The sequence below is a fragment of the Pterocles gutturalis genome, unplaced genomic scaffold, assembly GCF_000699245.1.
Source record: "Pterocles gutturalis isolate BGI_N339 unplaced genomic scaffold, ASM69924v1 scaffold8289, whole genome shotgun sequence".
Classification (NCBI taxonomy): Eukaryota; Metazoa; Chordata; class Aves; order Pterocliformes; family Pteroclidae; genus Pterocles; species Pterocles gutturalis.
In genome coordinates this window covers 28,082-51,426 of record NW_010135635.1, presented here as the reverse complement: position 1 = coordinate 51,426, position 23,345 = coordinate 28,082, and the positions used below count along the sequence as shown (strand labels likewise).

Here is a 23,345-nt window from a genome sequence, read left to right as displayed (position 1 = left end):
AGACTTGTACTCATTCAGTCTAAGGAGTCTTGGAAAGGTGCTTTTGCTAGGTGTGAGATTTAAAAACTTGAATCTTGAAATCTTTGTCTCCTTTTGGGACAGCCTTCTGGGAAAATAAAAGTTTTATTTAAAAAAAACTTTAAAACTTTTTTAAAAAGTTTATGTTGCTCAGATATAAATCTGTACTGAAATTCTTAATTGCATTTTCTTATCAGTTAAAAGAATGCCAGAGAATCGAAAATGCTTTCTGGAGTACTGTTTTGCCAGTACCTGAATCAGCGGGAAGCTCTGAAGACAGTAACAGATAGCTGCTGTTGCATTCCAAGTACAGGGAGATTTTTAACATGTAATACTGACAGTCCTAAACCTTCTAAACTTCTGTAATTTCTTTCTTCATTTTTCTCATGCCTTGTGTTCAAAACAAACTGGACATGTACGACTTTTGATGCTGGAATTTCTAATTTCTGAAAAAAGGCTTCCCAGAAAATGTACATGTGAACTGAAAATAAACTTGGCCAAATGATTGTTAGTGCCAACTACTGGAGTAGGTCACTTTGGAAGAAGTTGAGGAGACTGTATATGTGTGTGTAATAAAGTTAATTTAGTTTGAGACCTACAATAGAAAGAAGCATACCATGTTCTTTTACTGAAGTTACGTAAGAACTTGGGGTCTGAAATCTTTTCAAAACTTTACCATTTTCACTTACAGCTATGCAATTTCCTTTTTTTCTTTCTCCAGGAGATTAAACAAAAACAGAAAGCACAAGAAGAGCTCAACAACAGACCTCCATCCCTCCCTTTACCAGATGTTGTCCCTGATGGGGAAGCACACTACGGTCAGAATGGAATACCCCTTCTTAATGGGCATGTACCATTGGCACCTGCCAATCATCCAGGTCTCCAACAGGCCAATCGTAACCATGGACTTTTAGGCGGAGCTTTGGCGAACTTGTTCGTTATAGTTGGTTTCGCAGCCTTTGCCTACACAGTCAAGTATGTACTGAGAAGCATAGCGCAAGAATGAGGAGAATAAAAGAAATCCAAGACCAAATTAGTGGTAGTTGCAGAATGAGTGGGACTCTTTGGGCATCTGACTCTGACACTGGGATAAATATTTGTTTTACCAAGTTGCAGGTAAAACATTTGTTGGCTCATGGGTTATGTTTGGGAAATGGTGTAGTTTCGATTAGTCAGAAAACTAAAAGAAGTTCTGCTCGCAGATCCTCTTGTCCTTGCTACTATCTAGTAGTGGCTCACAAACAAGTCAAAGCATTATTGATGAGATGCTAACATTTCTAGTGCTTTGATTTTTATAGCAGTTCTCCATCTGTTATTTGAAATTTGAAAATCTTAAGCAAATAAGGCTTTTTACTTCATTGAACAATTTTTAAAATTTCATAATTTATGCATATCAGATTTTATTTTCGTTAGGGAAGAATCTGTACAGGTGCTGAAATGATTCAAGTAGAGATTCCATGTGGACTCAGTAAGGGTTTGGTTAATGTGAACATTGATCCTACAGAAGATTGATGGTTTATTTTTTAAAATAGAATGAACATTGTTGCTTATCTAGCCTGTAGTGATTAGATGAGTGGGAAAATAACACCATGTGTGTTAAATGTGTTGTCTAAATTGTCACAATGTCATTGAAGGCTTTGTTTGGGCTACAAGAAGTACAGTTGTTGGCCTTTAGCAAGAAAAAGCATTTCGGTCAGTCTTTAGTGGGGACACCCACATCCAGTATTGCTTCGGATTTGTTCACTCACAAATTTCCATTTCGGGAGATGTTATATTTGAAAGCTGTAATACTGAATTTTGATCACAAGGTGCCACTGTTGAAAAAAATAATAAAACTGCCCACACCAATGGAGAGTTGATTGTGTATTCAGAATATCTTTGGATTTCTTGGCCTTTGGTAAATGAAGTAACCTTAGCCCTTGTGAAGATAAAAAGACAAGTGAATCTGCATAACAAACCAGCTTCTTCAGAGTCAACTGAATTAATCTGAAGTGTCATTAACTGAAGTAAACCCTTAAATTTAGTTCTACTTCCTTACTTGAAGATTTGCATAAACTCTTAAAAAACCACCACTGCTAAAAGCCAGACCCTTCTCATTCGTCTGAGATTCTAGGAGCTTTTTGCTCTTAGGTGTAAGTTCATCCACTGTTCCCCTTCAGATGATTGATGACTGAAATACCGATGTTTGTTCATGGGATTGCAGGACTGTGGAGCTGGGGTCGTTCAAAAGTCTGTCTGAAATTACTTGTTTAACTCAGTTTGCTTGGTTTTTCAGCCCCCCAGCTTAATTTTATCCAAATGTTTTGTTTTATCAGAGGCAAACTTACTGTGCCTTTCATAATTGACGGTGATGCCTAGTCACCTGGGGAAGAACGCACTCACTGTTAATGGTACAACAAACTGTCAAAGGTGATAGCGGGGTAAGAAGCTCTGCATCTCACTGCAGTCTTATTTTTATTTTTAAGTTTCGTAAAGAGCCCAAATAAATATTACCTCATGTATCTTAAGAATGTTTTCAAAACTGTTTTAGTTTCCCTTTCAGATTTGTTCTCTCTCTCTGCTTCTCCTTGGTATCTTGAATTGTAAGCAAAAGTATGTTGTTAACCCATGAGCCATGCAGCTTAGAGCATCAATAAACGTGACCAATTCTCTGCGATAGGTAGGAATTATCAAAACTAGCAAAACAGCTCTATACTAAGGAAATCTTAAAGCAATTCTTACTGAGGTAAGGAAGGGAAGGAGGAGATGGGGTGTCTAGGGATGGAATTTGGAAAAGGCTGGATTTTAAAATGTATTTATAAATCTTTGATTTTTTTTTTTTATTTTGTGGTTTTACCAAATCTTATTTATAACTTTTTCAATTTACCTCTTGTAAATGCTTAATCAGCTCTTGTAAAAAGAGAAGCACCAGTTGTATCTATCTAGAAACAGTTATGTTCTGTTGATCTGGAGGTGTGCTGGAAAGGAAGGCGGAGTATCATGTCTTTCCTGCAGTGACAGGATTTTCAAGATGGCTTGTCACGCTGATGTTTTTTTTTTCAAAGCATATGGACCTGTAGCTGAGGCTCTTCTGCCTCGTAGATCTTGGTATCATTCAAACATGTTTGTGTTCTCGCAATGCCTTTTATTACTATTGACACCACGTACAGAAAGAAGCTTATAATTGGTTATCTTTGTTTCTTATCTTATGGAAGTTCTTTTGTCCACCTAAATAAAGACAAAGGCAAGGAGACCTTGGCCATGGTGTGTTTGCATCTTTTGTGAAATGTGCCTAACCAAGGTAAAAGAACTAGTAAAATCCAGAGATGTTGGATAAAAGGCATTCTGTTATGTGACAAGAACTTGGCCTTAAGCTACGCCCAAGCATTTGAAGGTGGGTCTCTTGTTTTAAGTGTCAACAGTTGGAAACAAAAAAACTTCGGTTAAACCCTGGATATGCTGCATTTTTTTCTGAGGATTGGTTGTATTTGAAAAACAAAACTTCCAATTGCAGTTTCACTTCAGTACCCTGGATTTAGAGAAAGACTTGACAGTTCAGGTGCCATTTGTTGGAAGCTAGGAGCAATAGCTGACTGAACCCTTGCATCTATGGCTTACAAGATACATCTCCTTGCTCATCGCCTTTGGTAACGGAAGATTTATTCCCTTTTGTGCAGGTCTTACTGTTTTGTGTTTTTTAAAAGAATTTATAATAGTATGCGCTATCTGATCTTTTGTTACCAAAGTCACTAGGTGGAGTAAACTGTTCTTTGCCATGCAAAAATACTATCGTGCCCTGAGGCAGTGCATTACTTAATGGAATAAAACTAAAAGCTGTCCCTCAGTATACTGCGTTGGAGCAAATGTCTGGCCCTTCACTTTCATGCTGCAATTTCATAGATTTCTATGAGATTGTTATACACAGGTGGTAGGGAGTTTTTGCAGCTTGAATCAGAAGACATCTCAGTGGTTGCCTTTGAAGATATCTTGATTTTTAAAATCCTGGATTTGTGTGTAGTCATAACTTTTCTGCCCCTAAGCTTTCAAGGTCATGGAAGTTACCTTCAAGCGTGTACTGAGGAGTAGAAGTGAGTGCATTGTAAAGCTGTTTGTTCATAATAAACATTCATGATCAATTTTGTACTTTCTTTGGGACTGTTTTTGGGAAAGGAATCACTGGGAAGAAGTCTACCTGGATATATATGGACCAGAAAGCAAAAGCTATGGCGAAGCTGCATCTCTCCCAGATTTATATTTTTTTTTTTCTTCCCTCAAGTTAGTTTGGTATCCCTTTATTTGTGGTAAAACACCTCCAGGAAGACCTACACGTAGTAAGTTGAGATCTTTTGTTTGAAAATGCAGTTTCTTTACAGAGAGGTATTTGTTCTACAACTGCATAAATGTCTCGACTGTCATTGTAGTGCAGTACCTTTTTCAGTACTTACTCAGAGACATGTAGGAGCCACTCTAAGATGCTGTTACGAGGTTTGTGCCAACAGTGATGATTTCTCTGAAGAAAAATAGTAGATTGGAACCGTGCTACTAACTCAGCAGTTGCTGTTTGAGTACAGTTTGACTTCATTCTGCTGCTATTCCCTTAACATCTGGACAGCTGGGTCTGTGTTATCTCGACAGCTTCAGTTATCTGCGTGTCTAGATAGCTTCCGATCTGTGTGAAGCAGTAAATGTTACTCAGAGGCTGTCTTCACTTCTGACTTTCAGAATCTGACCTTGGGCTGGCATTCCAGTTGTGTGTGTGGATCCAAAACACAGTTGAACTCCATTGTGAAGACTTGGTGCTTTTCGTTTTGTCGATTGCCCTGCTTCAGGGTTTTTTTAGTGCTTGTGTTAGTAAGGAGCTAGCCAGGTGAGGATTCCATGTTGCTGTGTTTCAGGTCCATGTAGTCATAGAAGATTCTTGCCAAGAGGACAGATGGGAAGTGGGAAACTCTCCCGTATACGGAAGGCCAAAGAAATGAAAAGCTGCTTGTCCACCTCATGGTTTCTCCAACTTGCCTTAAATATATAAGCAGTCAGCAAGTGACAAATTGCCTTTTTTCAGAAGAGCAAGCTCATAATTTTTAATTAAATTATTACCTTTAAGTCCTGTGCTTCAAAAGGTATTTTTTGAATGTCTCTTGATTGAATAATTTCTGCTAATAATTTGTTGCTGTTAGCGGGTTAGATTGCAACCCGGTCACAGGAAGACAAACACCTGTACACGATGATACTTTTTTTGCTGCCCAGCAAAGGTGAGATTTTAAAGCAGAAAAATCATGTTTTCAGTGGAAAAATCACCTACAAACACAAAAGGGAGGCTGTTGAAAATGAACTCAAAACATTCACGTCTCATGTTATTGAAAAGACTTTTCTGGGCAATGAATGAGAATGATGTGGAACGAATGACCAGGAACCTTTTAGTAGTGGTAAAAGCTTTGTCCCAACAGCGTTATTTCATACCTCGGTCACTGAAGAGTGCTGCAAGAGAAACCTTCGGAGTTGCGGCTGATGTTTCCGTGTTTTGCCAAGTGTCTCTGTGTTCCCGTGGATTTGCCGCGAGATGGCGTAGCGATCCCGCGTGGGACGGGGCCGTGCTGGGTGGGGAATGTGGGCAGGAGCCGAAGGGAGAGGGTCCCCGAAACGTGGGGTACGGGCAGCTCCGCGGGGGGATTTTGCAGAAGACAACTGAAGTGGCCAGAAGCTCTTGGTCTGTCTTCCCAAAGCTGCGCTTTTGTCTGCTGGTTTGTTCTAACAGCTTTTGTGTATTAACCCGATCAAAAAGCTTGAGTTTGTATTGGATTAGTGTTGGGAAATTTTAGATTTAAATCTAAGGCATCTGTCATAGGAGTACTCTAGACCTTTGTCTGCTATGAAGCAGGATGGGGGCTGTGTCAGGGAATGTGCCACCTTCTATAGTGGCTTAAAAAAAAAAAAATCACTATCTGCATCAAGGCTTAGGAGTTGTTCAATGTATCTACAGTGGGCAACTCTGGGAAAATCCTAGCTTTTGACCTCTCGCTCTCCAGCTTTACACACATTTCCTACAGTGCTTGCAAACACTGAATTTGGGTTCTTGCGCACAATTTTGAAGTGTAAACGTGGCTTCTTACATCATCTTGCCTACTGCAAAACTTTCCTCATACAGAATTGGTATTGTTACATTCTTAACAATTTCTGTTATTGCTACAATGATGCTGAGCTCAGAGGAGAAACTTTATTTTCAGTCACTTTGAGATCTTTCGTTTGCTGCGCTGTTAAGTGCAACATTGGCCTTTTTTTTTCTTGCAAATGCAGGTTTAATGTTGTTCATGCGTTAGCATCACTCAGGTGCTTTGGAACTGCTGCAACTGGGACGTGAGAACAGTAGCAGCAAGGTGTGTGGTTTTCTACAGATAATACAAATGTGAAATTGAAAGTTGGAGGAAGGTTAACAACTGTTCTGACACTTGTTCAGCCCAATGTAGAGAAAAGTATACAGCTGGCAGTTAGCTGCACTCAGTTTGTCCTTCTGTGGACCATCAAGTAACTTCGCCTTACAATTGCAAATGTAGTTAGGATTCATCTCCCCCAAATTTGGGGATATAGCTTTGGGATTTGGCTCTCGGGATGGGAAAGGAGATGTTGCAGGCAGACAGATGCAGTCTGTACTGGCAGACCAAAAAAGCGATTGCCCCATTCCAGCCTTGAATGTCATTTCTTGCCATGGTGTGTGGATCTGTCAAGCTGTTTAGCTGCAATATGACAGATTGTCCTATTAATGTGTCATCAAGTGCACTTTTACAAATTCATGGCTTGTCTACAACTAACCTGAAAAAAGAGGCTTAAGTATGAGAAGGCGCCAAAGAAAGTTAAATATTATTAACAAATAAAGTCTGCCACGTAGTTTTGATGGAATGTGAGCTAGTTGGGGGAGGGGTGATATGCTGTTAACCGTTTAGCTTCTGTGTTCTTACTCTCACTCTCTTGTCTTTCCCAAGCTCCATTTCTCTCCAAAGATGCTGTAAAGAAAAAAAGAAAAAAAAAAAAATCTGTATTCTATGTCTTGCTTTTGCACTTGAGTTGTTCATGCCTCGGTTTCTGAGCCATAGGTAATAGAGCTGTTGCTCCTGATCCACCCTGGCTGCCTCTAAAGTCTGATGAAGATCTGTGCTGGCATTACTACTTGGATTACAGAAGGCATGGTGAAGGGACTGTTAAAGCAAATCTGTTCCTTGCTGACTGCATAAGGGGCTTCAGATTATGTGATCTTCAACCTTTTGTCATTCTTGGACTCTCTTATGGTACAAACTCAGAGCAATTTTTGCATCACTCTCCGTGTTTGTATAAAGAATAGGAATATTGGTTCTAGGTGCTGGGGACCTGACAAAGATTTGCAGACTGTCCAAGAACTTCAAGGTCTCTCTTACAAGATGCTTATAGGAGATGTGTAACTTTTGATTTTCTGTTATTATTAATAAGCAGCCCACCTTCCTGCAGAGAAATCAGAAAGCCCCCACTGAGCCAGCTTGCAATGAGAGCTAGGGGAAATGTTGTATGGCACACAGCTAACTGGAGCATAAAGCAGGAGTTCTGATGGATCAATGTGTGGTGCGATGCTCAGTGCATATTCCAAGCCACATATTTTTAGCTCTACCACACACTCGTGTACAGTTTTACAAACTTCCCAGAAAAATGGTGATTTCTCTGAGATAATGAAGGGGAGGTACAGAATAGGGCTGAGGGGAGGGAGCAGGGAGCGGGCATTGGTTTAAATCTGCCTGGCACACGGGCCAGCTCCACTTATCAGTGAGTCTAATAGGAATGTGAAGAGAATAGGCTTGACAGCTCATTAGAATGTGATCCCTCCTCCTTTTTTATTTTTTTATTTTTTTTATTTTCCCCTTTCTTGAAGTTGATGGAAACTAATTCAGGAAAGAAGTACTTATTTGCTGAGGTAAAGCAAAAGCTGAGGAAGGTTTTGCCAGTGTGCAGCTGGGGAAAGGAGCAGCAAGAAAAATCAGACCTGATCTACACTCAGAGGTTCCTGAGATCCTGCCTCGTTTGAGGGGAGATGAGGATGAAAAGGACATGTGATTCTACATCCTGACAGCTGCTTGTGGCATCGGGACTAACTGCGCATCGTCTCATTAAAGAAAAGTGAAGATAAACCCAGCTAAAGAGGGAGAGAAGCTAGACTTGGGACAACTTTATCTGCTCCTAATGGACCTAGGTACATCTTCAGATTCTTTGCTTCTCCCTGTTTTAACTTTTATGATATGAGAAATTTATTTTCTCCTTAGAAGGCTGAGCACTTGGCTGAGCTGTGATGCTCGCAGCCTCTTCAGAAGAGCAGTGGCTGTAGCAACCTTGGGTTACAGTTCCCCAGCATCTTGAAAGGAAAGGATGAGGACTTGTCACTGAGGAAGAGGAGGTATCATTCACGAGAGAATGGATGGAACATATTCAAGCCTGCTTTGAACTGAACACAATGCTTCAAATGACAGAAAGTGAAATCTCCTGTTGAAGAGAAACAACCTAACGACTCCCCTAATGAGTTTGTGTTGTCAGCTCCAGCTTGAGCAACTGTTGCCCTGAGCAATTTGACTTCTCTAGGTTTCATAGTTGAGTGCATTTTAAACGAGTCTGAAGACTTATTGTGGGGGGGGAGCGACACTTCAAGGTGGGTGGCAGGACTTTCCAGGGCCCCTTGTATTTATGTAAGCTTCAAGGGGCTGAATGGACTTACCTCTTTCTTCGAGTGAATCCAGATTTTTAAACAAGTTTATCTATACCATTTCCATGTGTCCTGCTCGATCTCTCCAGCAACCAGCGCATCCATGCATACTGCTCATTTGACGTTGCATAGCCCAGAGGATCATCTTTAATAGTTCTAACCTTTTTAATTTTTATTTTTTTTTTTTAGAGAGAAGTCTGTGTCTGTTCCTATTATTGGTGGTGAAAGTTTTTGTGCTTGGAGAGTTCTGTTCCTGACTTGGCCCCTCCCTTTTCAAAATGAAGGGGTGCACCTGGGTATTTGTGGCAACTTTACTTTGTCAGCAGTTTTGCCTCTTCAGAGTTACGGCAGCAAAGAGAGAGAGAAAGATGAAGAAAGAACCTAATCAGTATACAGAGCCTTTCAATGCTACCCTCTCAAACAGTGAAGAACTGCACGGGCATCCCAAGGTAGGTGTTTCTGTGTTGTCAGCACTTGGTAAAACTTATTTCTGGCAATAACAATCTTGCCAAATTCTATTTAATTTTAAAGAGAAATGTTCTCTCTTTTGCTTTTGCATGATTGATTTTCTAGCTTACTGAAGCAAACACTGGAATACTGCGCTTTATAATTTATTTTAGAATCCGCACGACTGAAGTTCCTGTCCCATATTAGCTGACTAAAATGTAAAGACATTCTGGAGTCCTAGTGTATGACCAGCTATCCTGTTCAGAAACAACTGATTAAACAAAGGCAAGTGGGCTATTGCAGTACAATAGAGATACTGGAATATTAATGTATCTCTTGCAGGCAAACCCTTTACTCTCTGGAATGTTATTTCAAAACTGTCTTAGGCAACAGTATAAACACCTGAGCATGCCTGAGCTTTCTCTGTGCTGCACCTTCTCCCAGAGAGGCTGCGGTGATTGAAAATTACAGATGAGAAATGTTTTTGTGCAGTCAGATGATCTGTTTAAGGTGATTGTGGCTTTTGTAGGAAAGGATTCAGGATGGTGGTAATAGCGCAGAAGTGGCAAGTGTGTGTGTATGATGCCTGGGTGGCTGTAGCTGAATTGCTAGGTTGAGTGAGTGAATTTTGCAGAGTGTTTGGGAGAATCACCCCAGGCTGAAAGCCACAAAAAAATTCCAGTCCATTGACAGAGCCCCCACAATCCCATAAGATGAAAATTTGCATAGAATGCTTGAGAGTAGGAGAGGGAGTTAGGGAATTAAAAGCGGGTCCTAGGATTGGGAGCAGGATGAAATGGAAGAGAGACCACAACCCTGAGAAAGGAGAGAGTCTCCCCTGTCACACAGCCCCTCTTCTCTCTCTCTCCCCCCCCCCACTCACACAAAAATGTCCCTTGTTCAAATGGAGGTGACCTCTAAAACATGACTTTGATCACAGGCATTAGGGATGGCAGTCACTATAGCAATAGAGGAACAAACCAGTCAAAAATTGGGGCATGGCAGAGGGGGCAAGTTGGAACAATTGGGCTGACATCCTAAATATCCTGTTCAATGCTATTGTGAGAGTAATTGGTTAAGGTTGGACAAGTCTGGGAAACAGCCCTCTATATAAAAAAAGCTGGCTGCTGCACTTAAAATTATCATTAGGGGTCTGTAAGCAGTGTTTCTGCAGCTAGTTTTTCGGTTGTGTGTTGCAGGGCTGTGTCAGGACAGGTTGTATACATGCTAAATTCTTGAGGTGCTTATAATCAATCACTTTCTTCTTCTCTCTCTAGAACTGCTTCATTCTGCTTTTGCAGAAGGGGCCAGATACCTATCTGGTGCAACTAAATTTGAGTCTATTCTGGAATTAATTTGGCTTGATGTGAAGCATATCGGACCACAAGCAGAATATATTCTAATTCCAAAAGCAAGCAGAAATAGTTGTATAGTCGTACATACGTTATCGCTCGACGAAATACAGTGCTCGTTCGGAGGCTGGTGGGCATTCATTAAAACAGACATTGTTTGGAAGCTGCAGTTTCTGTGTTGAAATACTTTGCTTTAAAATATCCATGGCAAAAGCTTGGCTGCAGTGAGAGCTGGCAAGTTCACTGAAGGCGGGTTCTGTTTAAGGATAGGACGAAACCAAATCTTTGATGTAAATGCTTATGAGCTCTGCTTGATATCCCCTCCCAAATTTTGCAATGCAAACTTTTCTCCTTGGAATCTATTTGAGGTTGAAGTCCAGGCTCTAGTTCAGTATTCTTTCTAAATGTTGTGGGTGACTCTATTGTATTTTATATTTATATAGCACCAGCCCAAGCTAAGGGGATTATTTTACACATACTATAAGTGCAGTACTTATTGCCATGATTTCTGGGGAAAATGACAGTTGCCATTCACAGCAAAGCATCACAATTTGTATTCACTAAGGGAAGAAGTAAAGTACTAGTGAAGCTATCCCTACCTAACCTATCAAGCTAGAGGAAGGTTGAAAACAGTTCTCTATGGAAGACTGATCTCTTTGGTCCTTGAAGGTACTTCTGTGAGCAGTTTTGTTTCATGAAAGGATGCCCTGCACAGCAAAGTGAAACAGCAGGAGTGTCCCATTTCATTTCTCTACAGCACATAACAGGAAAGATGGAATTATTTTTGGCCTTGTACAGTAAAAATTAAGGCTGTGTTTACCTTGGAAGACTCTGTGGCCAGCTGGTAGTTTTATGAAAGCAGGAGCAGGGAATGAAATGCTAGCTGAGAGTAGTAGGTTTTTATTCATACTGTTGAAGAGGTAGATGTGTTTTCCTTCTAATGAAGCAAAACAATTTGGGACAAATTTCTCTTGGGAATTCTTTTCAAGTAGGAGTGGAGAAAGCTCCCCTTTAGCATTCACAGAGCATGACTCATGTGGTGAAACCTCTGCCTAAAACAGGGAAGCAGAAGTCTCAAATCTCCTGACAAACCTGATATTTCCCAGGAAATAGTAAGTGTGTTGGGTTTCAAATTTATTTTTTTTTTAAAGTTATCCTCAAGTCTTATCTTTGCTGAGTTGCTGTCAACATGATGTGCTTGCCAAGCATGGGAGAGTTTTCTTCTCTGACACAGATGGACTAAGAGAGCAGAACACGACTGATGGATACAGAGGTTTTAATCTCCTGGACGTTCTCACTGTGACTGTGTGTGGCTGAGTACCTGCAGCCGCCACTTGCCAGGCTTACCTTCCCCTGGCCAAGCTTCTTTATTGTGAGGATGGTCAACCAGTGGAAAAGGCTGGACAGAGAGGCTGTGGAGTCTCCAGCCTTGGACACAGACAAAACCTGCACATAGTCCAGAGTAATCTGCTATAGTGTACCTGCTTGGAGCAGGGGCTGCTGAACTAGACAATCTGTGGGTGTCCTGAACAGCTTGAGCTGTTCTGCGAGCTGCTTTTAGGGGTAGTTCAGCTAAGCAACTCAAGGACAGCATCCTAACCTGGGGAAAATTATTGACTCAGTGTCCCAGTGAAATTTCACGGATTATTTGAGGTCAACAGAATTTTTACCTTCAGTCTAATTTCTACAAGAAATAGTGTAAAGTTTTTAATTTAGTTATCCACTATGGAGCCAAGAGGTCCTTTAAGTTTTATTTCCTTTGTGATCCTTCTGTCTCTGTCGAACATCTAGGGCTAGGTCTACCTGGTTTATTGCTTAAATCTCTCTGAATCATTTCTTTGGGGCCTTTTGCTTCCACTTGAAAACAGCAGCTGGTTCAATGACATTGCATAGATTGCATTCCTCCTCTGGAAAGAGATTTCAGTCTGAGCCTGAAGTGTGTGATTACATGTGTAATTGAGAAAAGTATTTTTGGGTCTTACAAGTATTAAAGCCATGAGAGAGACTGGACTGTGACCGATCTGTAATAGAAGACGTTATCTGTCATGTTGTGTATCTGTCATCGTTGTCAGTCTTGCTCTGGCATGTCATGAACAAGAAGGGCTATAAAAAATAACGTGCTTCCTGGCAATTCTTTGTGGCCCTGTAAAATAAAGTTGTATTCGTACATCTGACTCGGCATATCAAGTAATTCGGTGCTTGGTCTCATTCCTCAGAGCTGTTTGTGAGATTTTTTAAAGCTCCTTGTTTAAGTCTGTAGTCCTACATCAGAGGTAGTTGTGTGTGCTGGATGCATTGTTCTGTACCTGCTCTGTTGGTGCTGTTCGGTCCCTTAGGGTTTTGTGACATCCCTAAAGACAGAGCTCTGCTGGCACAGCCAGGGCTGGCACTGGTTAACATTGCAGTTACAAACACCATCTCTTTTTCTGACCCAGAGTAGCTCTTGCTCACATGAACTGTTCCATTAGATTCATTAAATTCATTAAGGGTGTGACCACTGGAGGCAGTTTGTGTTTACGCGGAGAGGCGAAGCTTTTTTGCGATAGCCAATTAAAGGAGCGAAGAATCATTTTTTCAATCACAAAACATAGTGGGAATTTACGTAGGAATTCCATTCCAGATTTGGCTGAGATAACAAACCTAACACTGCTGCTCTTGGGAGAGTTCTTGAGAGACCTGTAAAAACCACAAGTGGTCAGGACCTTGGTTTTACATCTCATTAATAACCAAGAGTGTGTATAACCATAAGGTTTTAGCAGCTGACATAGGATTTTTCATGCTAAAACAAAAGTGGTCTGTCACTTTTTGACCTGTTCCAAGTAAAGTACACTACTGAAATAAATAACGTGCTCCTAATTTCATAATGAAGCTGACAATACTCTTGCTGGTGTAAATCAGGTATAACAACATAGAAATTTGTGGATTAAGATAATTGAAATGCTTAGTCAGGTCCATTTTGTGTCTGGCAACTATTAAGCAAAGTTTTCTTAAATATGATTCCAGATGGACAAATGCTTAGATAACTGTTTGAGCAAAACTTGCAGCGCAGTAACTTCAGGAATCAAGACCGTGAACCGGAATGGTTAGGTGTATGTTCTTGGATGCACAGCTCTGACTAACTGCGGGGGAAAAGGATGCTGTCCTCTCGCAAAGCTGTAACCTTTCCATGCTTTCTTTCCATCCTGCCCCACTCTGAGAAATGCTTAGAGCCAGACTCTGAAACTACTTTTGTCCATTTCACGTTGGTTTTTAGCAGAGGTGCAGGCTGGATCCCAGTATCCCTGAATTTCAGGAAAGTTCGGATGCAGTTCAGAAATTTTTCAGGATCAAACTCTGCTGTTTATTATATTTATCTTATTTCTGATAGTATTTTCTCCTGTGCTGGCTGCTGGGCCAGGACGGTGTGTGTCCCTGGGCAGTGCGTGCGGTTCTGGGACTTGGAGCCAGGAAGAACCGCAGGCTCTGCTCGTGCACAGCAGCCTGAATTACAGCTCAACTTGTCTTTTATTGTGAGGGAAGGTAAGGAGAGAGCGGGCTGACTTCTCATCAGTGTCTTAAACTAATTCTGAACTGATAGATGCCGTTGTATTCTGATTCCAAAGTAACGTTAAAAGACTGGATTGAAAGTTCATTAAAACTTGCTGGCAAGGCTCCTGTTGATTTTGGAGGTACCGTTCAAGTGCTCAGGAGTAAGGCTGATTTCACTGGAGTTAACAGGAGGATTCCTCCTGGCTCCTGGAGGTTAGATTTGCTCTGTAAACAGCACCCCAGGAGGGACAGGTCCCCTCTGCCGGGATTCCAAGGCTGTTCTCAGTCCTGACTGATACCTGTGTTGGCTGCAAGGTCTCTCTGGCTCCTGGAGGCTGCTGCTGCCAAGAAAAATAGAGGCTTGCATGCTTATTGCTGGGATTGCTCATGCATGCCATAGTAATTAAATAATAATACCACAAGGATGGAACATTAATTTCAACTGTCAATCATCCTTGTGCTGGAGAAATCGGGGAGTGCCGTGACTGTCTTGTAGAGGGATTTGTAATTTAAGCAAGCCACTGGAGAGCTATGGGATTTTTTTGGTTTTTTTTTTTTTTTTTTAAGCTTCAGGAGTTTTAACGTATTTTTCTGGGATGTGCCATCTGGATTTCTTTTTTCTCCCTGACAAGATGTCTGCTCTGGCCTGTTTCTTCACAGCTGGAGCTCCAGAAAGGCTGAGAACATCTGTTTGTCTTCACAGTTAGTGGTCAGAGTCTGCCCATGATTGCTGACTTCTGCTTCTAGCTGGCCTGTTTCCTCATTTTTGCAGTGGAGGAGATAGATAACTTCTCTACAGCTACGATATACTTGCAGAACATAGGAATGGGCAAGGTAGTTAAACTTGCCAATGGACATCTTTTCTATGATCAAATGTGGACTTTGGTTTTCATTGTGAATTATTTTTTTTTTCCTGTGATTTGAAAGTTACGGAGCATTTCAAGGTTTTAATCTCCCTGTATTGCTTGATTAATCCAACTGATAAATGTCAGATGCCAGTGGTGAACGATCTCTGGCACCTGGGCAGGTTTTCAGTGGCGTGTGTTAGGGCTGTCAGAAGGCTGAGGGTCCCAGCAGCTTGAGAAAGCTGCTCTTGGCTCTTCCTGATGTCTTTACCAAAGGGAGCTGGGAGGCCCTGCAGGTGATAGCGTATTTAGGTTATGAGAAGGCATTTTGATATTCAAGGGCAGCATCTTCTGGTTTTTGGGACATTTCTACTGGCAGGCTTGGCGTATAACTTATGAAGAAAAAAAATCCCACTCTGATGGGACTCTCTGAAAGGCTGGTGTCCGTATGCTCTCAGAACTCAGACTGAAGTACTATCCTGTGTTTGCAATTCCCCTGTAAATGACAAAAAGTGGCATGGTACTGGATAATCCAAACTGAATTGCTTGTTACAGGCGTGTAAAATCCCGTTTTATTCCACCTTCAACATCCTCCCAAATACTGTATGTTTGGATCAAGGAGGTGGTTTAGGCAGCAGACAAGAGTCTGGTCTGGAAAGTTTGGATTCTCTGAATCCATGTAGTGGCCAAAGAGATGCAGTGATATTTGTTCTTGTTTCTCTTTAGATCCTAGAATCTCCAGATCCTCGAATCACAGATCCACGGCGGACCTGGATCTCCTTTGTTCACCGCCCAGATGATGGCAATACCTCTAAAAGAAGATGCAAAGGGAAAGACAAGAAATTAGTAGGTTATTGCTAAGTTGCCATCAGCTAATAAATGTGCACTGTGCCTTCCCTTCCTACAAGGTGTTTTGTATGCTCCGGCTTTTGCCTTCCCACCCCAGAGAGTGCTGCGTTTTCATTGGTTTGTGTTTAATTTCTCAAAGTATTTAGAAGTTTGAAACAGTAAGTGCTACATGCTTTGTAAGATAAGGTATCTGAATCCCACTGTCAACATTCGTTTTTGTTTAAACCAGCTGTTTCTTGGACTGAGCCTTTTTTGGTTTTTTACTTCTTGGGAACAATATACATCAAAATAGCATTGATGACACTGCTTCATGTTTATACTACTAGTTTAAAGCTCTAATGTGTGTGTGGCTGCCTGGAGAGTCAGTTTAAGATTTCCTGCATCAGGCCTGTAGTTGAAGTGATAGTGGAGGGGGGGATGCTCATGTGGCTGACAGCCCTTGTAGGACTGTCACAGCTGAGGGAATTTTTGGTCTGTCAGTCCAATTGCCTGGTTCTAATTCACATGTTTTTCTTTGGTTACTTCCTTAGCGTGGCCTTGTTGGCCCCCCAGGACCTCCTGGCCCCCAGGGACCTCCAGGAGCACCTGGTGCTGAAGTCACCCGAGAAGTCCTTCTGCAGGAATTTAAGGAGCTATTAAAAGGTAAAGACTGTAAGAGCTTTTGTCATCTGCTGCTTTTGGTAAGCATCATGGCAAATGAAGAAATGGCTTTGCAAACATTTACCTTAAAGCATTCCCCTATCTGGCAATCAAAAATTTGAAAAAATGTTTCCTCAGTACTGCTTAGTTTGAGTTGAAGAGTTGAGTGCAGAAGTCTAATGGCTCTTAAACTGAGCCTTTATTTTCCTGTGCTTTTTCTTTTCTCCTCAGAAGCCATTGAGCGTCGAGCATCCCTGGCTATTTCAGCCCATCCTAGCCAGCTGCCTCCACTGCTGCTCTCCTTGGAGGAAGTTTCACCCCAGAGACGTGTAGAGGAGGCATTCCATTGCAAGCTAAAAGGACAAGTCATCGTAGATAAGAAGACCCTGGTAGAACTTCAGAACTTCCAGTCGGTGAGAAGGGATTACAGACTGAACCTGTGCAGCTCCACAGTGGCCATTGTGCGTAGAGCAGCTCTAGTTCCCCTAGTCTGCAAAGCTGCTGGGTGGCTCTGTAGATAGAGGTGTTTCCTGAAAGGGCAGAATAATCCCAGAAGTTCATCTCAGGCTTGGATGCTATGAACATAGCACTACCTTTGTTGTGATTGACAGAAGTAGGATCTCCTATGGTGATTTCAGCACCGAAGCTCAACTGCAGTAAGATGGACATTTAGCTTTGAGTCCTTCCTGACAAACCCTAGAGACTTTCTTCCTTTCTTGCAGCCCAGCTGAATCTCATTACAGTTCCTACTGAAGTTCTAACAGGTCTGTGCAAGAGAGGGCTGTCTCACAGGTCCAAACAACCATCAGTCTTTTTATTTCAGTTAGTGATGGAGAAAGACCAGTTGCAAATAGGATCTGAAAATGTTAATCAAAGTAATAGCTAAAACCAAGTAGTTACTTGGTAATTGAGGAGACTTATTTTAGACTTTGGAATCACAAGGACTGTCTAATAGCACAAGACCTTCAGGTACATGGTTGTTTTTAAGAAGTTTGAAGAATATGAATAAGGAATATGGTCTTCCATCGTCAGGGTTTGCTAACACTGTCCATGTAGTAAGGTGCTGAGCCTTCTTCCCAGAGTCCCATTTCTGAAGAATCCTGTCCAGCAGATCCTTTCCTATGGAGCAGTTTTGCTGCTAGGACTTCTCACAGCTGCAGGACTAGAGGCAGTGGTTATGTTCTAAACAGGGTGCTTTCCTGGATCTTTCCCAAACACACTTGTGGAAGCCTGGTTTGACAGCACTGTGGGTGCTGGCACAGAGGCAAGATTGTACTTGAAGTGTGGGCAGGGCTAGAGAGATCTGCTGCCTCATTAATTAGGAGGGAAAATGTGAATAAAGACATCTCGGCAATCGGCGCGTAGGCTGATGTTTCCCATGCTTTGTTATCGTATGCCTAGCTTCTTTCTAATTGCTCCTGGCCCTGGAGCTGATGTGGGAGGGCTGGCAGGGCTCTGGATGCCAGCCTTTCATTTCAGCGTTGGGACAAGAAGTGTCTGGTTTTAGCTTGTGCTCTGATAGAGGGGAATTTAGCAGGGAGGGAGACAGTGGATGCCCTTGCAAAGATGAAAACATTGTCTTTAAACAGTTCAAGGGGGTGAGAGAGTGAGAATTCCCCTCCCTCCCTTCTATCAGTTTAATAGTGTGAAGAAGACAACAGTTTGATACTTCTCAGTGAGATGACAGGGATTGACTCTCATTCCCGGATTTGGACCTTACCCAAAGCATTCTGAGACAGTGGAAAGAACCTGTGCTGAGAAACAGCCTGTCGCTTCTATGCTCTGTCATTTGAGGATGGTGTCCAAGTCATTCTAACCTTGAGTATTGAGAGAGCATTTATTGCTGAATTTCTGGCTGGGTTATCCTGTTCTTTAATTCCAGATAAATCGATGCATTGCTTTCCAGAGTGTTTATCACTGAAAAGCTAAACTGGCTGTTCACAGCTCAATTCTTTGTGCACGGTTCCTATTTTCCACCCAGAAGTGAACTGTGGAGTGTATGAGGGAGACGTGGGGATAGGAGGTGAACTGAGGAAGAGAAGCTGACCTTGGTTTGTGCAGAATGGCTGGACGCTAACTTGTTTGTTTGCTTTTGGTCTGCTAACTGAAATAACTGTGTAAGTAGTTAGTTGCCCAGACAGAAACCCCTGCAGTGTTTGTAGCAGCTGGGTGAGTGTTCTGATGTGGGGCAGCAAATGCAGCAGGGAGCTCTAATTGGCATGAGGTTTAATGGAATATTTTGCCCAGAGAACCTCTCCCTACATTGTCTATTTCTGTGAGCAAAAGAATAACAAAGCCACAAAGGGCATGAAAAAACAGGAATGTTTTATCAGTGATAATTTACTGGTGCCTAAAATTGCCTTCCATGCTCAGTCAGTGGTTTGGGAATTATGTTGCTGATTCTGCTAATAGCTGTAACAAGAAAGGAATGAATTAACTATGCGTTGCAGTTTTGCACATACATCTGCTCTTTCAGTGAGGTAAATCAGAAATAGCATTACCAATGGTGTAGTGATAGGATAAGAACAGAATCAAGCTCCTTCCATAGTCTCTGTTAGGTTAGCTGTTATATTGTCTGTGTGTGTATGCATAAAGAAAACAGAGCTCCTTTCGTGTGTCCGTGCGCATAGGCACACATCCATGCACACTGATAGAGGCTTAGTTGTACGAAACGTAGCTGTTTTGCAGTTCATTGTTACTGTTTTCCCATTATACATATGTCATCTTATGAGATATGCCACTGCTGCTGCACATGGGTATATTTTCATATGCATACATAAAACATTTCTAGTAAAGTTCGGTGAAATGTAAGACCACAGCTAGCTCTTGCTAAGTAAGGGCTAGGGATGATTCTTTGGTGAGCCTTGCCTGGGATTTGCTGAATAAAGGCAGGTTGGTCATTTCACTCTTTCTACCATGTAGTAACTCTCTAAACAAACACCACCAGACCCAAATATTTGCAGCCTTACTTCCTTTCAGAGAGAAAGCTAAATAAATTAACTTCCTTCTGGTACCTGAACAAAGGTGTTCCACTTTTTTTTTTTTTAGTGTAATAACACCTGTGGCAACACTGCTAAAAGCATACTCAAATGTTGGCTTGTTGAGATCGCTCGGTTGTGCATTTGTGCATGTTTCAGGGCCGTAGCAGCGTTCATGCCTTCTCACAGTCACATTTGAACAGCTCTTCCATCCCATAAGACCCATGCAGGGCAAATCTCTCAGGACAGCATTCATGGGGATGCGTTCACAGTGCACAGAATGCCCTTGCGGTGGAAGCAGAGGCTGACTAATGTGCTTTCTTGGCCCGTTGAAGACACTCCTGCTTCTCTCCAGCTCTAGCCAAATTCATATCAGGCAGGCCAAAACAAACAATAAACATTTCTCGCAGAGTTTATTTTAGTCCGAGTCAGATAATCTGCTGTGAGTTTGACTTAGGACTGCTTCCTTGCCATGAGGAGAAGCTGCATGCTATTTTTCTAGGTTTTTGCCTATTCTGTAGAATCCAAGGCTAGAACAAAATGAAACTAAACATGGAATCTGTAAGAATCCAAGCAGTTTTTCTTTAACAGTATCAAAGCTGTCTGACTTAGACCTGGAGTGGGTAGAAAACCTCTGGAGGCCCATAGGAGTGTCTCCTCTGTACTTGTGTCACAAAAACAGCGTATAGGGTTTCAGGCTTAGAAACCTGGGGGCACTGCTTGGCCCCATCTGGGAAATCCTTGGGAGTAGTGGGGACCTCTTGACTCAGAAAATGGGAGATCTTGTGTATCAGAGCATCAGTGGAGGCGAGAGGCCACTGGGACCAGCAGAGCAGAGGGTTGCAGTAAGCACAGTCCGAGTCAAGATGAGTTAGAGTTGGGCAGTGAGCAGAAAGGGCATCGTCATGTCTCATACTGATCATTGTGCCTTTTGTGAGCATCAAATGCTGAGAGCGAGCCCATCTGGAAAGTGTGTTCTGGGGAGATAAGGCCAGTAGCCTTGCAAATTTTTTTCAGCTTTGCTCTCATGCACGTAAGCTTGTTCTTTGTCGTGGGCAGAGGTAATTGTTGAGGGTGCTGGGGACTTGTTGGCGATCTGCTCTTCTTGTCTTACAGCCTCTGGCCAAAGGAGCATTTCTCCGGGGAACAGGATTAAATCTGGCAACAGGACGTTTCACAGCACCTGTGTCTGGCATCTACCAGTTTTCAGCCAACGTCCACATTGGTGAGTTTTGTCCACAGAAGCCTTTTCTATACTGCTTGAGAGGCGCGGGAAGGAGTCCTGGAGAACTCGCATGTGCGATGGCAGCGCTTTGCAGTGAGCTCTCCCTTTGGTTCCAGGACCCAAACCCCTCTCCTTAGAGCTGGGTACTTTCTCAGGCTGACAGCCACAGCAGGCTGCTCTGTGCAAACCAAACAAATCAACACTCCTTATGCAGGATGGGTTTAGGGACCAAATATATTAGTGTGTGGAAGTTATGGCTTCCGTAAAAAGACTTTAGAAGAAATGAACATGATGATGTAGAACTGCATCAAGGCAGTTTTGACTCTGTTTTGTCACCAGTGCATTCGTTCAATGGTTTTAATCATTCAGTGGTGAAGTATTTTAGAATTCAACATCAGAAGGGTGCTTTCCTAAGAAGTCTCAAGGTTACTGGTGTCTCTGTGAAGCCAAACACCAGCAACTGGTTGTCTGCTATGTTGTGAAAGTGTTTGTATTTCTTCCACTGCTTTCCCCAGACCACAGTGAATTGAAGAGTAAAGTCCAACTCCGAGCCAGAGATAACGTCCGAGTGTTGATCTGCATTGAATCTCTGTGCCACCGATACACGTGAGTTACTGCAGTGCTGTCCTGGCAATTTTTTTTCTCAGATGTGCCAGTGTTTCAAGTACCCATTAGTAACTAGGGTAAGAGGGAGCTGTGCACCCACTGACCTGATGGCAAGTCAAAGAACTTGCTGAAATGAAAGCAATGATTTTCTTAATGAAATCAGTAATTCCATCAAGAACAGGACTCATGCCCTCAGCCCTTGGATTCCCCATGAACAGAGACTTGTCACATACAGCCCAGGCAGGTTTATTGGGACGTTTAGAGAGTAACTTGCCATCTGAAGAATTTATAGCTACGTTCTCCAAAGAACACTAACAGTAAAAACGTTTTTTTCTTAGACAGATGTTTCTTAGACCTAGATGTTAATTCTTTAGATAAAGCTCTCTGATGTCTGACTCAGAGTTTTCATCGGTTGTCCAGGGTCACAGTTTATGATTGATTGTCCTGCAAGGCTGTCCTGAGTTGACTGAGCTGGACAGCAGTGGGAGGAAAGCAGGACCGGCACTGAGTGAGAGACATCTCTCTCATATGGTGGGTGAGAGTGTGACTGGTCTGTGGCATGGCAGGAAGATGGGTGGAGGGATGGGAACCTGTCTGGACAGACATGCTGCTGGCACAGGCTGAGCAGCTACCCGTGCTTGTGGAATTTCCTGGGGATGTCGGCATACGCAGTCATTCATTTGAGGGAGCTGAAAGAGCCCTGAGGGCTTTCGGCTGAGGGAGATGGAAACTCAGAAGCGAGGAGACAGTTGGAGTAGAAGAGATTAATGGTGGGAAGTTCCCACTCAAGTTAGGCTTTTGGCAGGATATGACACACAGACTGAGCTCTTCAATCAAGGTGGTGCCAAGTGGCTTGCTCTCTCTGGGCCAAATTGCCCCTACCTTTTATGCATATTATTTCCTTGCAAGGGGGCTGGAAGCAGCACGTTTGCACTTGCTAGGTTTCATCACTACCTCTTGATGGAAAAAAGGGAGGAAAGGGGTTGGCTTTCTTGGGAAAACAACTCCATCTGCTACCACTGGCCAGGCAGACTTCAGAAGAACCAGCCAGGCATGGAGCTGTGCGCTTTTATATTGTTGTGGAACTGAGCTTATGTAGGTTGTCCTGATTATTGATGTCTTGGGTGTCTCCTTCCACCCTGAATCCTGTACAAAGGAGCAGAGTTCCGTAAACAGAGGATGCCACAGAGAGCAGCTGTCCTACATCTTGCTACTGCAAGGAATATGATGGTTGTAGAACATGATTTTAGAAAAGAACAGTGCTTGAGAGGTGATCGGGAGCTCTCCCTTGAATTTTAACTGAATAACTTTTTTTTTTTTTTTTGGCCTGTATGTGATCCTTGATCGAAATGTCCCCTTATAACAGCTTGCAGCTGCAGAATATGTTCCTTCTTTACATATATTGTTAAGGTGAAATAGGTCTTTCATGCCTTGAAAAGGAATGACCTGTTATTGGCAGAATGCATATAGCTAGCTCTTCGCAGAATAACGAATATAAACTATTGTGGTGGTCAACAAACTGGGATAACTGGTATGCAGATAAATCTAAAGGGTGTGTTTAGCACCTGTTCAAGGCTGGGGGATAGAGACTACAGGACCTTGAGAAAAGCGTCTGTGAGAGAGGGTAGCTCCCAGTTCCTGTCTCCAGGTCTTTAACCTGTTTATTTTTCTTTTGCTGCTGTTTAGGTCTTTGGAAGTCATCGCTGGTCTGGAAAGCAACAGCAAAATCTTCACTGTCTATGTCCATGGCTTACTGCAGCTGCAGGTAAGCCCGTGCAGGCTGGGAATCACTGGGTTAGTTTGCTTGGCAGGATGTGGAGTTATTTATTGGCAAGGCTGAATGCTCATCAGGAGGTGGGGAAGTTGTTATTAACCTTCTTTCTAAGGTTAATGAAGTTAAATGCCTTACCTGGGGTGAATAGAGAGAATCTATGGCAGGAACAGGAACAAAAGCTAGACTTGTGTTGCACATTCTGATCTTAAGCCACACAAGTAACCTGTCTAAGAAATGACAGGAAATATTTTTCTTTCTCAAATCTCTCCTTGTATTGTCAAGATGGCAACTGTATTTCCCGGTTCATAGAAGGGAACCTGAAGCACAGATGGCCACTTGACTAGTCACCCAAAAAGATGCTAGTGCAGTAGGGATCCAGTTAAGTAATAAAG

The 23,345-nt window shown here is 42.4% G+C and overlaps 1 protein-coding gene and 1 pseudogene across 1 annotated transcript in view; both read left to right on the top strand.

Annotated features, from left to right (window-relative positions):
- The first annotated feature begins 739 nt into the window (after nt 1–739).
- LOC104467987 lies at nt 740–1,024 on the top strand (annotated as a pseudogene).
- Nucleotides 1,025–8,988: 7,964 nt separating this feature from the next.
- Nucleotides 8,989–23,345, top strand: part of FAM132A (family with sequence similarity 132, member A) — a 14,844-nt gene continuing 487 nt past the window's right edge. Inside the window, exons 1-7 of the mRNA XM_010081972.1 lie at nt 8,989–9,159; nt 15,609–15,728; nt 16,262–16,373; nt 16,602–16,783; nt 20,465–20,573; nt 21,089–21,179; nt 22,866–22,944. Coding sequence (XP_010080274.1) covers nt 8,989–9,159; nt 15,609–15,728; nt 16,262–16,373; nt 16,602–16,783; nt 20,465–20,573; nt 21,089–21,179; nt 22,866–22,944 — 864 coding nt within the window. The remainder of the gene's footprint in view (nt 9,160–15,608; nt 15,729–16,261; nt 16,374–16,601; nt 16,784–20,464; nt 20,574–21,088; nt 21,180–22,865; nt 22,945–23,345) is intronic.